Source organism: Eschrichtius robustus, chromosome 10, assembly GCF_028021215.1.
Source record: "Eschrichtius robustus isolate mEscRob2 chromosome 10, mEscRob2.pri, whole genome shotgun sequence".
NCBI classification, from domain to species: Eukaryota; Metazoa; Chordata; class Mammalia; order Artiodactyla; family Eschrichtiidae; genus Eschrichtius; species Eschrichtius robustus.
In genome coordinates this window covers 64172138-64186354 of record NC_090833.1, presented here as the reverse complement: position 1 = coordinate 64186354, position 14217 = coordinate 64172138, and the positions used below count along the sequence as shown (strand labels likewise).

Genomic DNA, 14217 nt, shown 5'->3' with positions numbered 1-14217 from the left:
AATCGAGAGCGGGGAAGCGACGAGAAGAGGAAAGGGAAATCGGAGCACAGCTGGAGGTGGGGGCGGCCCCGCCCCGGGGCTGGGGCCGTCGAGTCCTCTCCGCGGCCCCCGGCTAGGTAGACGCGGAGCCCCTGGCACTCACTTTTCCTCTCTCCATTGTCTGCACAGCCTTTGCTTCCACCTCTTCCCCACCCACCCCTGGCCGAAAACCGGAATTTGGGGGGCGGGGTGTGTATGTGAGAGTGTGTGTCTGTGTGTGCCAGTGCCCGTGCGCGCGCGCGCGCGCAGAAAGGGTGCAAGGCAAACCGCCGGCCTCCAAATATCCGAAATCAAGTTCATTCACTCGGGGCCCGCGGCTCGCGGCGGGGTGGGGGCGGGGCCGCCTCTGCAGGGCTGGAGCGGCACACGCATCCCGCTCGCGCGCGCGCGCGCGCCCGCCCGCCCGCCCGCCCCGCAGCCCCGGGCGCGCCGCGGCCCCGCCCTGCCTGCACCCAGGCGGGGCGGGAGCCGCTTTCCGCCGGCGCCCTGGGCCCCTGGGGGGGGTGGGGATTGGGAGCGAGCCAGAGGGGCTGCAGGAGGAAAAGAGCGGAGCAAGCCGCGGGAGGAGGAGGAATAGGAGGAGGAGGCGCCGGAGGCGGCGGCGGCGGCGGCGGCGGCAGCTCGGCCCGGTCCTCCCGCTCCGAGCGAGGCCACGTGCACCGGGCACCGCCAAGGAAGGCGGCAAACCGCGGCGAGGCGCGCCGCTTCTGCGGAGCTGCCCCGGGACGCGGGCCTGCGCAAGGGAGACCCCGGAGGGCCCCGCCCCCATCCGCGCCGGCGCGCCCCAACTACTTGAGCCCAAGTTCGCTCAGGCCCCCACCTCCCCGGCCTCCCCCTCCTCCCTTCAGCCGGCGGGCGCTGCGGACCGCGCCCGCCCGGGGTGCGAGAGTCGGCGCCCCAGCCTGGGCCCCGGGGCGGCCTGGGTGTGAGGGAATTTTCCATTCGTTCCTTTCTCCGGCCCAGTCCGGCTCAGTGCTTCTCCCACTCGGAGGTTCCCGCGGTTTAAAGAGTCCGCAGCGAGCACCGAAATACCTCTTCCAGGGCGGGTTTTCGAGGGGTGTGTACGTGGTGGTGGGGGGGGGGATGCGGGACTTGCCCAAAGGGCGGAAAGAAGATCTATTTAAAATAATAAAAAAAAGTCGTGGTGCTGTTGCAGTGGTATGAGAGCTTTAACAAATGAGAGAGAGAGAGAAGCAAGAGGAGGAGGAGGAGAAAGGTGGGGGGCGGGGGGTGTGGAGAGGCTGGTGCAAAAGGAATGCGCGTTTGCAGGAGGAGGAGTAAAGCGATGATTGTGTAATTAAATAATAAAACAATCCTTAAGTCTGATTTGGAGAGAGCTCGACCGGGGTCCGGAGGGTGGAACCGGTGAATTTTTCAACTTCCAAGTTTTGCAACGAAAGAAAGCGAGGGAGGGAGGGGAAAAAAGAGCCCAGAGCAGAAAAGAGAGGAGTTTGGAGCCGAGCGGGAGAGCGGGATTTATCGTTTGGGATTTTTCAGGAGCGCGTTCCGATCCGTCTGGGCGGCGGCGGCGGCAGCAGCAGCCTCCTCGCTCGGCCGGGTCAGACGCGGGGCGAGGCGCGCGGGAGGGCAGCCGGGCGTGGAGGAGTCGGCGCGGGCAGCGGCGGCTGCAGCCGGGGACCGCGCGCCGCGAGCCTCTTCCGCCCGGGAGACCTGCGATCGCGCCCCCTCCCTCACCCCGGCCTCTCCCGGCTCCCCCACCCCACCCCGCCCCCACCCCGGCCCTCTCCCGCGCGCGCCCCGCCACCCGCGCGCACTCGCTCACGCTCCCCCTCGCGCACACACATGGTCGGCTCGCGGCAAAGTTTCGCCTGCGGTCGCCACTCCGGGATCCTGCCGCAGTGCTCGGGGCCGTAACCTTGAACTTTCCCAGCGCGGTGACACATTCTCCTCGCTCTCCCTCCCGCCCTCTCTCCTGCGCCCCCCTCCCCGCCTTTTTTAAAAAAGCATTTCACCACCAACCACCACCCCAATCCAACCCACACCGAATCTTCGCGCACCCCCTAGCCCCCAACAAAAACAACAACTGCAAAACAGAAAACAAATCCCCAAACCCAGGCGAAAAGCAGCCAACACCGGCGGCGGCGGCGGCCTCGGCGAGCACGGCCAGCGCGCTCGGACTGCAGGAGGGTTAAAAGTGTAGATTGGATTTCACCCCGGGAAATCTAGCACGCCGAGTGAACTTGAATCTTTGGCTATTTAAGGAGGACTGGGTTTGTTGTGAAGTTGCGGTGATCCAGCGCAGAGCCCCGTCCTGATTGATCGCATCGCGGGGCTCAGATGACTGTAAAATGAATAGATGAAATTCTTGCTTCTCGAAGATTTTCTTGGGCATCTCCGGGAAAGTGCGTTTTAAGGCGAAGTCATGATGTATTCTCCCATCTGTCTCACTCAGGTACATGCCTCGGTCACTTTCTCGAGCTTTCTCTCTAGCCCGAAATGCCTTTGTTTTGTTTTGCTGCTCTCGTCTGCGGACAATTAATGGCTTTAGTTAACCTCCGCACACCCCGGTCCCCCTCAGAAGAAGTGGCCCGGAGTTGCGGCGGGGTTTGCAGGGCGGCACGGGAGCCGGCGCGCGGCCCCTAGACCACGGCCACCGCGCGCGCCGAGCCCAGCGTCCTGGGCACGGAGAGCGGGCGCCCGCGCCCTGCCAGGGCGGCTGGGCCGGGCGAGGCCGCCGGGGATGGGCAGGGCCCGGGCCCGCAAGCGCTAGCCCGCGCGCGGCCCCACTAGTGCCTGCTGTACCCCTGCCCAGGGTGCCCGCCGCCTCGCTTGCGCGCCGAGGCGGACTCCGGCTTTAGAGGAGCTTTAGGGGAGGACTGAGCCCTTATAAACAACCGGTGAACTTGGGCGACGGGACTCCAGTAGGAGTCCTTGTGGGCGCCTCTGGACTCCGCTGCAGGCAGTGGGCGGGAGACGAAGCGAGTCGGAGGTTGTGGTCCGGGGGCCCATTCCTTTGCTTAATTTGGGGATCTGAAACCCAGGTCCATCGCGATCCGCACTTTGAGGTTTCCAGTGACCACGCCACAAAGGCGGTCTGTACGTGGAGTCGAGTTAGTTGGTCGTGGTGAAAGTTAAGGACTTTTAAAACATGTTCATTTTGTGGAGACCTGTTCCTTTGAAGATATTTGGGCGTAGGACAGAAAGAAATGCTCGAAAGTAAGGTCATTTAAATTTTTTTCACTCTGAAAATTGTCCTAAGACTTTAGGAACAGTGTTATGAAATAAAATAGTGGCCTTATACTTTTGCAGGAACACAATTTATATAATTTTAAACCAGTCGGTCAAATGGTAAAGTGCCGAGACCAAACAGACTTACCTGGGGGCATCTTTCATCGCTGCCCAGCTAACTAACCAACTGACGAGCTGACTAAATATCTTAGCCCAGAGTTGTTATTTGAAGCAGTATTTTAAACCTCTAAAGGTATGGGGCAGTTGACTTCAGCTTTTAGGAGGATATGTCACGATTAGTAATTGAGAACCATTTTCTTTGACATTGGCTTAAAAACTAAACAGTTGAAGAAGTGTCGCCTAGTCTAAGGTGTGTTACAATTTTTTAAAAATCCAGTATCATGATGATGCATTTTGCTGATGAACAAATGATTAAGGTTTCAATTGTATGACAATTAGAAGCCATTGTGATTCAAAAGGACTGAGGCATTCATAAATTGTGAATGAAGATGAAAACAATGATAAGGCTTATTCAGTGATTGGATACAGTCCTGTAGCTTTTTGGCTGACACATTTTTTATTGTTTATATTTTGTTTGGCATCTGAGTATGATTAACTTAGATATGGCTGTTTTCAGCAAGTAAACGTGCACTTTAATTTAACAAAACTGGAAAAATGAGTTGCTGAGCTATTTGTATTTTTAAGGCTGTGAATAATGGCCAATAAATATGATGATGAAACTGTTTCAGGTATAACGAATTGCCTTCAGCTGCAAAAGTTACCTTTCATATTACCCATCAGCAGGATTTTTTTCTCTCTTTCTGGTAAACCACATCCATTTGACATTATTTTTACATTATTGAAGCATAGTTCAAATAAAACAAATTGAGGTAAGGTTTTCACTTGCAAAGTGCTGTACCACTTACTCTCATGTAAAGGATTGCTTTTCTATATTAGTTCATATTTCCAGCATCGGCTTTTCAGAAACATTGCTAGCGATTACATTGCATTTTCGGTTTCCTCTAAATATGTATTGAAAAGTCACTAGCTTTATCTAAATTTGTGTAAGTTAAAAATAATATTGTAGCATCGTGACATATGGAATATTAGGAGCATATACAGCATGGTCATTCAGCTATCACATTAGTATTCAAGGGTGCATGCTTACCAACACTAATTCATGATGACTGATATTCTCTACTGTTTTAATAATGTAAATCTAAGTTGACATATTGAAACTGTTTTGGGGATTTAAGGTCTAGACTAGAGAAGAAATTTTAGCTTTAGAATTCTCACTTTAATATCTGTGTGACTTTATAGGTAGTGTAAGGTGTTGCAAAAGTAACATTAACGGTGTTACTTTGATTATCAGACCAGTAGTTTAGTTTTGTATTACAAGAGCCTAATAGCTGCAGCAAAACATTTTTTAGGATATGTAAATACAATATAGAGAAACATTCTTAATTGATTGAAAACTTTACTAAGTGTGTCAGTTGTCACAAAAGGATATCTAGGCTTTAGAAAGAATTTTCAGAAGGAGTTACAGTTAAAGTTGATATTTATCGAAGTGTTATTCAAAAGTATCAGTACATGGATATAAATCTGTATTTATGTATCAGTATAAATCAGATGTAAAAAGAAAATTAAGAACCATCATATATGATTTTGTATTTGCTTTTTCTAAAAATAATGTAAATCCTTAATAGTACAACTTTCACTTGGAATGATTGCATTGAATTTTTTTTTCTTTCACTGTTTCTCAAGTTCTTAAGGCACATTTAAAAAAATGGTTTACTGTTATATAGCAGTGCTCCAAGAACATCTAGTATTTACTCTTCCGCCTCTATATTGGTCTAATTTTCCATCCCTTTCATGGAGACCACTGTTTCTGTGAAGAAGAAGAAATATTTCCAGTAGAATTAGGACTGTTTACTTTTATATTTGAAATTTGTAACTAGGTTATTTATTTTATCAATCTAGTTCAACTAAAGGAAGTTTAAAAAGAGAAAGAATTGGCATTACTGAATGCCAATGTGTTTTAATAAAAATTCTGAGAGAGCAAGGTGGCGTATTACCTTAGCATAGAGCCATTAGATCTTAGATCATTTACATGCTTTCTTAAAAAATAATTTTCATAGTTGTTTAAAGTATTATTGTGATAATCTATTAATTAGGACATCTGAATACCTTAATCACTTTTTTTTTTGATGAAGACAATTTACTATGCTCCATATTCGTATCATTCAGAATCACTAAAAATATGTTGTAACAGCATTAGAAAACAGTCATACTTGGGAGATGATATTTTAGTCATGTTAACACAGAAATATGTGTGACTTGCTGAAAATCTCTACTTATCACTTTTTTGAGGCTATGTCTCCATGTCAGAAGTAAGTGTCTTGCTTGAAAGGAATTCACATAATAGTAAAGCCCTGAAAGATATTTATAAGGCCACTGTGGACTGAGAAAGTTTGCTACTTCTATTTATCAATAGGAAAAAAGTATGTTTTAAAACATTACTTGGCAGCATTGGCAACAAACTCAAGGCAGCCTTAAAAAACATTGTTTTGTGTGCATTTGCTAAGAAATTCCAAATCCAGCCCTCAAATTTGCATTTTGATTGTTTAAATAAGTTATTAAAATTTTGAGATCTGTTACATGATAGATGATTGGGAGCTCAAACAAATTTAATCAAAGTATGTTTGATGTCTTTATAGGAAAATGAAATGTTACTGAACATAGTACTTAAGGATAAAAGTACTTAGAAGTTAACACATTGCTTAATATCTGTTAAAATAATATCGTATTTTTAAAAGTATGGCAAGGGTAAAGTGAGTGAGGCAAAGCTCCTCCCGCCCCCATGTACTCTTTACATCTCATGTTTTTAGTTCATGAGTATATATGTATGTTTTTTGATCATATCAATAAATCATAGTTAAAGTCAGAATATAGGAAGTGAGTTCCCAAAGCATGTTTGAGTCCACATCTCCTTGAGCAGGGTTTCCTTTTGCATATATTTCTAAGGGGGATAAACAAAGTTTTTGTAGTTACAGTGAATGCTGAAAGCATGGCATCAGACAGTATATGGAGATAGGGAGGTCTTATCATGGGCTGTGGTTGCTGTGAGCAGGGCTGCCTTCCCACACAAAGAACAGATTGTGGTTTAACTCTTTCCATGGCCTAGTTTAATGCGCTCGCATAGTAACTGAATTGTTCAAATCTCTGCTGGAAACTACTGATCGGTTTAATGATTTCCTCTATGGCATTTGGTTATGCCTCATGCTGTGATGTAATCATCTACATTCTGTATTGTTATAAAATTTTGATTTAGGTTTATTCTGCTCTAGAAACATTTTACAGCAATATGTTAAAACACTTGAAAACTGCGTTATTGATTGGATGGGATGTACACCTCTTCCGGATCTGAACTGCACACTGCGAACATGCTGCAGTCTTTAGCGTTGAAACTTTGAATTTGATCTTAAAAATGAGTTCATAACTCTATGGGAGTTTGGGGGTGTCTTCTTTGTTAGAGTGTCATTTGTGATACTTTCATCATTTTTACCTGATGGAATTCATCAGTCTGCTGATTAAATAGAATTTATTCCACATAGCTCAGGGTGACCAGCACTAAGATGTCAATGCTAACTTGGGATATAAACAGTTAGAGAAAGTTATTTTGTGGTTGAGGTGACAATACAGTGACCAGAAAAGTGGCCGCAGTGGAAGTTCTCATTTGTTTCAGATCTGGCCTTATTGCCCGCGTACAGTGTGCATAACTGGATGTTAAGCTCTTTCTCGGAACAGTAAGAGGCCTGAGCTTAGGAGACAGGCTTTACCTATGGCAGGAAGTAATGAAATACTGACTGCTTTGGGAAGTAACTTGAAATAACTGGAGGTGCAAATTATCTGCCACTCGTCGCCGCCTCCCTCCCTTATAAAGGGCTTACATGAAACAGGCAGGAAAAACGCAGAAGCCTAAGGTAAACCACTTAATTCACAAGACGGGATCTCTCCACGTGCAGATTCACAAGTCCATGCATACGGGCACCCACAGCCCTGTCCAAGAATTCAGAGGCGTAACAGATGAATTGTATTGATTCCACAAAAGCAGGGAGTGACCAGCGGTGCACTCCTGGTGTCACCCTGCCACTGCATGCAGAGACACAAAAAATGTAAAGTTGGTGCCAAGTTGCCATTTTTCATTGTTCACCTCAGATTGATTTTTAAGGGGTTTAGAATAATTGCCACACTCATGTGATCGGTTAACAAATTAACTGACTCTGTGGGGCTTCAGACTCTATAGGAAAGCTGCCGGAAGAACATCCGAGTCAATTTTGTTTCAACTTTAGAAACTTTTATTTAAAAATGCAAGAGCGTGTCTGTGGGTCTGTGAGAGAGTGGCAGTGCGCGCACGCGCGTTCGTGTGTGTGTGTGTGTGTGTGTGTGTGTGTGTGTTGGGGGCCAGCGTTGCTGGTGGAGGGAGGGAATGCGCTGCTCAAAGTATGGAAACCTTCTGTTCAGGACACTGATACGACAAGCTGTGTCCTTTGCCCACTTTCCCTCACTGTATACCAGTTTCTCTAGTTACCACTCTTGGAATGGTGCTGTTTCAGTGTTGGAATGTTGGACGTTTGATAAGAAAATGGATCAAGTTTAATGGCGCATGCTCTTTGTGCCACCAGCAGCCTCTTGCTGAGAGCATGCTCCAAAAGCGGGAACTGTGTGGCATTACACTGAGCATCTATATGCTTTGTGTTTCTGTGCCACAGAGAAGAGAAATGAACTGTGGCATCGCTCCTGCCTTCTGAACAGCTCTGCTCCGATTAAAAAAAAAACAACTCACTGTGTTCTTTGTAAAATGGTACTGCTTAGTGTTAGTTGGTCAATCAAATATTTAAATATTGAATTAGGTGCCAAGCATCTTGGTCGCTTACGTTTTAAAGAATGTAGGATACATGGTGGGAATGAGGGGGATGGGGCCAGAGTGGGAATACAAATATAAACCTTATTTTCTTTTTTAGGAGGGAGAATCAACCTGTGAGTTTTGGTGGAAAAGGGGCAGCTTGGCATACTTTATTTTCTTCTGGTCCTGCTATTTTGATAATTTTAAATAAGAAAAGAATGTTATTTTTATGCATAACTCTTGGTACCGAATTGGGAATGGGTTGTGGTCTGATGTTTTGGAGCCTTTAAAAAACTAAACTGACTGTGTATGTCTTCTTTTTCCTCCTCATCTTCCACAGGATGAATTTCACCCATTCATCGAGGCACTACTTCCACACGTCCGTGCGATTGCCTATACTTGGTTCAACCTGCAGGCTCGGAAACGCAAGTACTTTAAAAAGCACGAGAAGCGAATGTCAAAGGATGAAGAAAGAGCAGTCAAAGATGAGCTTCTCAGCGAAAAGCCTGAAATCAAACAGAAGTGGGCATCCAGGCTCCTGGCCAAACTGCGCAAAGATATCCGCCAGGAGTACCGAGAGGACTTTGTGCTCACCGTGACTGGCAAGAAGCACCCGTGCTGTGTCTTATCCAATCCCGACCAGAAGGGTAAGATTAGGAGAATCGACTGCCTGCGACAGGCAGACAAAGTCTGGCGTCTGGATCTAGTCATGGTGATCCTGTTCAAAGGCATCCCCTTGGAAAGTACCGATGGAGAGCGGCTCATGAAATCCCCACATTGCACAAACCCAGCACTTTGTGTCCAGCCACATCATATCACAGTATCAGTTAAGGAGCTTGATTTGTTTTTGGCATACTACGTGCAGGAGCAAGGTAGGAGCAGATTGTTCTTTCTTCTAGCCCGGCACACACTGCCCGCAAACCCCACACAAGGAACACCTGGCTTGGGTTAGATGGTCCTGGAGGCGCCTAGGTCTCATTCACCTGCTCTGGGGAGAGTGGCATGCCCTCCTCCACTTGCTTGTCCACTGCCATGCGCAAGCTATGGAAATAGGCATGGAGCTTTCCTACCTGGATAGGCATGGATATTTAAAGACCACAAAGAGATGAGTTTTCAAGTGTGTCTTTGAAATAATACACTTTTTCAAAGACACAGAATAGTCTGAAAGCTGTAGTTTATTACACTTTATTTTTTGTCCTCGGCTACATTCTTTACATCTAGTCATCTTTTCCCAGTTTGAAAATGTAACTTGATTTATGAATAGTCAAACCGTTCTTTAACAATCTTTGCATTAACCTCCTAACTAACGAGGTAGATCAACTTTGTTCACGAATCTAGTGCTATTGCCTTGAAAAGATAGAATTAACATTTCCTATTACAGAATGCTTAAGATAGCCAGTATCAGAAAGTATACCTTACGTAGACCTAGATTTATTTAATTTAAATATTTCTATCAACACCTACTTTTGATTGTGTAATATTCGCTGTAGATTAAAGGGATCATAGTTCTTGTCTAAATAATTTATGTTATAATATTTTCCCAGAGTGACTTGGGAACACTTAATATTGTTCGTTTACTTGAGTGTAAATTCATAAAACTTACCGAGGAGGGAAGTCGCAGCTCTCCTTACAGAACAAAAACAGAAAGTACACTGGTTACACTGGTTTAAAATAAATCTCAAAAAGAATGCAGAAACCGCATACCGTACCTATTTTTAAAAATCCTTGATAAAGAGAGTGGTATAAATGTTGCCTGAATGATTCAAAAATAGGTGATATATTTTGCTGAGTGTTTTCTGGGTTCATGGAACATGTTTATTATTTTTATTTTTCTTAATATATTTTCTTTAAGGAGGTTTAAAGAAATACTTCAAATAAATGTATCGGTATATAGATGTCTTTGTATTAGCACAGTCCATAGTAAAACATTTTAAAAAACAACCTACCAAAAGTGGACTGTAGTTTAATCTGCCATAGGTGGTGGGTCATTTGCTTAACTTGGCCTGGTGGTAGGGAAAGTGGCCTGCAGATAGCCAGGTGGCAGGCGGTTATCTGATATGTGTTATATAAGTGTGGGATTTAGTAAATGGTATGAACTTCATCATCATCCCAAAATATAAAAGATCAGAATTACTCTTTTGACTCAGAAATCTAGATACTTACTATGTGCTTTTTGTCTTTGTATTTCCTTGGTATAGTTTTAGAGATACGCTTACAAGTCATTTAAAAATTTCTAGTTTGATTTTAAATAATGGTGCTTGATACCATACATTTGGAAATATTGTTTTTTTTAATGAAAGATTGCATTTACGATTTCTATACACTTAAAAATTAAAGTCCAAGTAATGACGGTTTGGGGAAAAATTTTTTTTTTTTTCCCTGTGTGTCCCCAAATAAAAGCTCATTAACACATGACACTTAATTTGATTGACAGCTGTCTAGGAGGTGACATTTTAAGGTGGGCTGTATATATGTGTTGGATTGACTGTCAGTGTGTTGTAACTCTGTGGTGAAAGTCAAGGCTGGAAGTAAAGTTTCAGAAAGTGGGTCATGTAACTTTTTAGTGCAGGGAGGGAAGGTTTGCAAGCACTTCACTGCTGCTCGCCTTTTAACTTGCTTGAAGGCTAGTCCTTGAGGTGTGCACGCATGTACATTCACTCCTGGGGCAGGCAGCCAACTCTCTTGGTTGATGAACTGACAATAAAGAACATATCCTTTGGATTTGTGAAGATAGATTGAAGAAAGAAAAATGCATAAATGCCTTCTGCATTGCACCATCGGTCATGAAAGTCATAAAGTTGTAAGCAACTCTTGCAGACCACATTTTCAGATAAAACATTGATTTTGTTGTTGTTTTTAGTCTCTCTTTTAAAAACCTTTCATTATTTTACACTGTGCACCTAATTTTTATCTTCTGCTACCTGTGAGTGCACCATATCTTCTTAACATCTGTTGGCTCTTTCTTTGAAAAAGTCACATCAGGATGCTTTTGTGTTTTCCTTTTTTCAAAATTTGTATCTTTTTCCTTTGGTCAAATGTAGGTTAATTATGTCATTTTGCAGTGCATTTGATTAAAGAAAGCATTTTAAAAGATAAGTCTGTAGTCAGTCAGAGGGCTGCATATCTCCCATCGTGACTTTTTATTTCTCCTCTAAGTGCATGAAAACCCACTTAAGTATGTTTTATCAATCAGGTGAAAAAGTACAAAGAAAAACATGAAAGAAAAATCAGAAAAGAAAAATGTAATGTTTGCAACAGAATGAGCAACAGAATTACCTTTCCCCCCTTTTTTCTTTCCCTCCCCACTTCTAAACGACTGGGAGGAAAACATGAGAAAGAACAGAGAGAATGCCAAAGATGGTTGCCACTGGCACCAGGATTGGCATCAGACCCTCTTTGTTTAGCTCAGGATGCCTGTGATTTGTTAGTTGGCATCCGCATTGCAGTGTGGAGTGATGTTACAATATATTGACAATTTCCAGATCTAGAAATGTCAATAGTCCTCTTGGTTATTTATACAAGATCACAAACTGCATCTCTTCTGGAGGATGAAATAAAGACCAACAAATAATAAAGTTCATTGTTGACCAACTTCCTATGCTTTTTCCCTCTTTCTCTTTTGGTTCAACCCACACTTTTTTTTTTTTTTTTTTTTTTCATGCCCAGCAGCCTCAGCCTCATCTTTTTTTTGAAATGTGGAAAGAGTTACTAGAGCTTTGACACAAGCTCTAGTGCTACATCTGTATCTGATACAGTTTTGGGGAGAATGTATGCATTTTGAAATCAGTTTTGATATATAGTTCATTAGACTTGTGCATCCCATGGCCGCAAGGCAGAATTTCCTTTAAAGCTAAATCTCTTTGTTATTCAGCCTCTTCTGTGCCTAGAGTCTGGTTGACCACAATTTAGTCCATTTTTGTATTGCTCCATGTTTAGGAAAGGGTCATGTTCAATATAGTCATTTATAAAATGATGCCACCCCCCCCCACTTTACCTAAAATATACACATCATGTGGGAGTCCCTGCGTTTAAATCCATAAAATCATTTGACGGTATTGATTCAGAGGGCTGCGCTTCGGCTGTTTCGTTGCTACAAGAACCGCCATTTTGTTTGTGAAGTGCCAGGCGAGGGGGAAAAAAAAGGCAGACACTGTGCTGGATGCCAATAATGGTTGCCAGTGGCACCGAGGTTGGCATCAGACCCTCTTTGTCTAGTTGCTGAATGCCTTTGATTCGTTGGTTGGCATCCGCATTGCAGTGGGCACACTGAAAAGTTTTTGACAATCCCTGAATGAAAGCTGCTTGCTTGTTTGCTGCAGCAAACCTTAGCTGATAGAAAACCCTTCCTTTTATCTATTTTTTTTTTTTTTTAGGTTTCTTTTATTTTTTTTAAGATGGTGACAGATTAAAGGAAAAAACGGCTCTAAAGTGGCCTCCATTTTCCCCAAGATATTAAAGATGTCCAGTAATTCTTGGGCAGGTGGTACCTATTCCCCATATTGTCTTTGTTACTGCCTTCTTGAAAGCAAAGCAAAACAAAACAAAACAAAAAAACAGGCGAGCCTCGCACAGCACACCTTCCCGGGACGGCAGTGTGCTGTAGGATGCTGGGTGTGCGCTGGGAAGGGTATGGAGGGCTAGCTGGCTGCAGGGACATGGAACGCACTTGCCAGGACTGACTGTGGCTTTCAGTCACATCCCTGCTGATTTCTTAGGCAATTTTGAGTTCCTTCAGTTTCCACACTTCCAAATTTTACAGTAACCCATTGAGAGGACCTTTCTATTTTTTTTTTCTAGTTACTAATGTGTAACAGGGTAAAGGTTAAAAAAAAAAAAATGAGAAAAAACCTTCATGAGGAAACCTAACGTCAGGAAGACCAACCAAAAGGCTGAAATTATTTGGGTTGAAGTTTCCTAGATAGTTTGCATTCATATTGCTTTCTGGTTAACCACCATTATCTCGTTAATGAAGAAGAAGGATTAGCAGTGCTACCCAAAAGGCTGCACAGAAGGAAGTCTGGCCTATGGAGGCGTTGAGTGGCCACACTGTGTCCTGTCTGAAGGGTGGCGTGTTGTAGGGGGCTGGGCTTTCTCTGAGGCAGGAAAGGGTTTTGAAGAAAGAGATGGGTCACTACACACTAAGATGTTTCAAGATCTCAAGAGAGAGTAACTGTTGTCATGAATTTAACAGATTCGAGTTTCAACTCGGTCAGCCTGCCTGATTTTTGGACTGTGCTTTGCACTCTTATTAAACATGTTTTGGAGTGCTAAAGAGGCCTGGAACCTCGCGGCTCTCATGAGAGAGGAGTTTCCTTTTTAGCCTTGTGGAATCCTTAAAATTGTGGATGGCAACTTCTGTTGTTTTATTGGTAACTGATATGATGATCAAAGTGCATTTCGACATTGTGAAAAACGCGACTTGTTTACAGGGGAAGTTGTAATCGTTATTATTGTTTTTGAAATAGAATCCTTCCTGGTTGTCACATCTCATTAGGGAGGAAGCAAATGCTAAGAATTGTTTTCCTCCTTCAGTTACTGACTTTTAGAATCCTTTTGGGTAGCAATTATTTTTTTTTATGAAAAGCTTAAGTAGATAATTGTTTGCAAGTTGACAGCATATTTTAACCTTTTAATAAATTTCACTTCATTTGCAGATATTTCCCATTATGGGGAAAAGGAAGCTTTCATAATCTTTTAGAACGAGGCTGCTCTCCAGGATGATTTGGTGTGCTTACATTGTGAAATGCTCAGAAAGCATGACAGTTGTATGCATGTTTGATTTAGGGGAACACTGTTAAGTTTTCCCATCTAGCGTCCTGTCCTTGACTGAACTTATGAACTCTAGTGCACACTTGTTTGCATTCTGGCTCTCGCACAATTCACCAGATAAAGAAGGGCTCTTACTGGCATGTCTTGCTCCTAGGCTTAATGAGACCTTTGTGGGAACATATATTGTAAGATAAGATACGTAGCAATTTTCTCACTGATAAGAAGAAAACACAGCCGAAGGGGCCAGAAGTTTGCCCTCTCTGCCATGATGTTCCTGCCCTGATAGCTTTGCTGGACAATTCAAGAGTTAAGCT

At 44.0% G+C, this 14217-nt stretch overlaps 1 protein-coding gene across 6 annotated transcripts in view; it reads left to right on the top strand.

The window, feature by feature from the left end:
• The first annotated feature begins 1820 nt into the window (after nucleotides 1-1820).
• NFIB (nuclear factor I B) overlaps nucleotides 1821-14217 on the top strand; it is a 235660-nt gene continuing 223263 nt past the window's right edge. The window contains exons 1-2 of one of the 6 annotated variants that reach the window (XM_068551883.1): nucleotides 1821-2452; nucleotides 8475-8781. In XM_068551883.1, the coding sequence (XP_068407984.1) occupies nucleotides 2423-2452; nucleotides 8475-8781 (337 nt within the window). In that variant the 5' untranslated portion in view covers nucleotides 1821-2422. Of the gene's footprint in view, nucleotides 2453-8474; nucleotides 9007-14217 lie in introns of all 6 variants that reach the window. The other 5 variants (XM_068551881.1, XM_068551882.1, XM_068551884.1 and 2 more) reach the window with 5 other exon arrangements.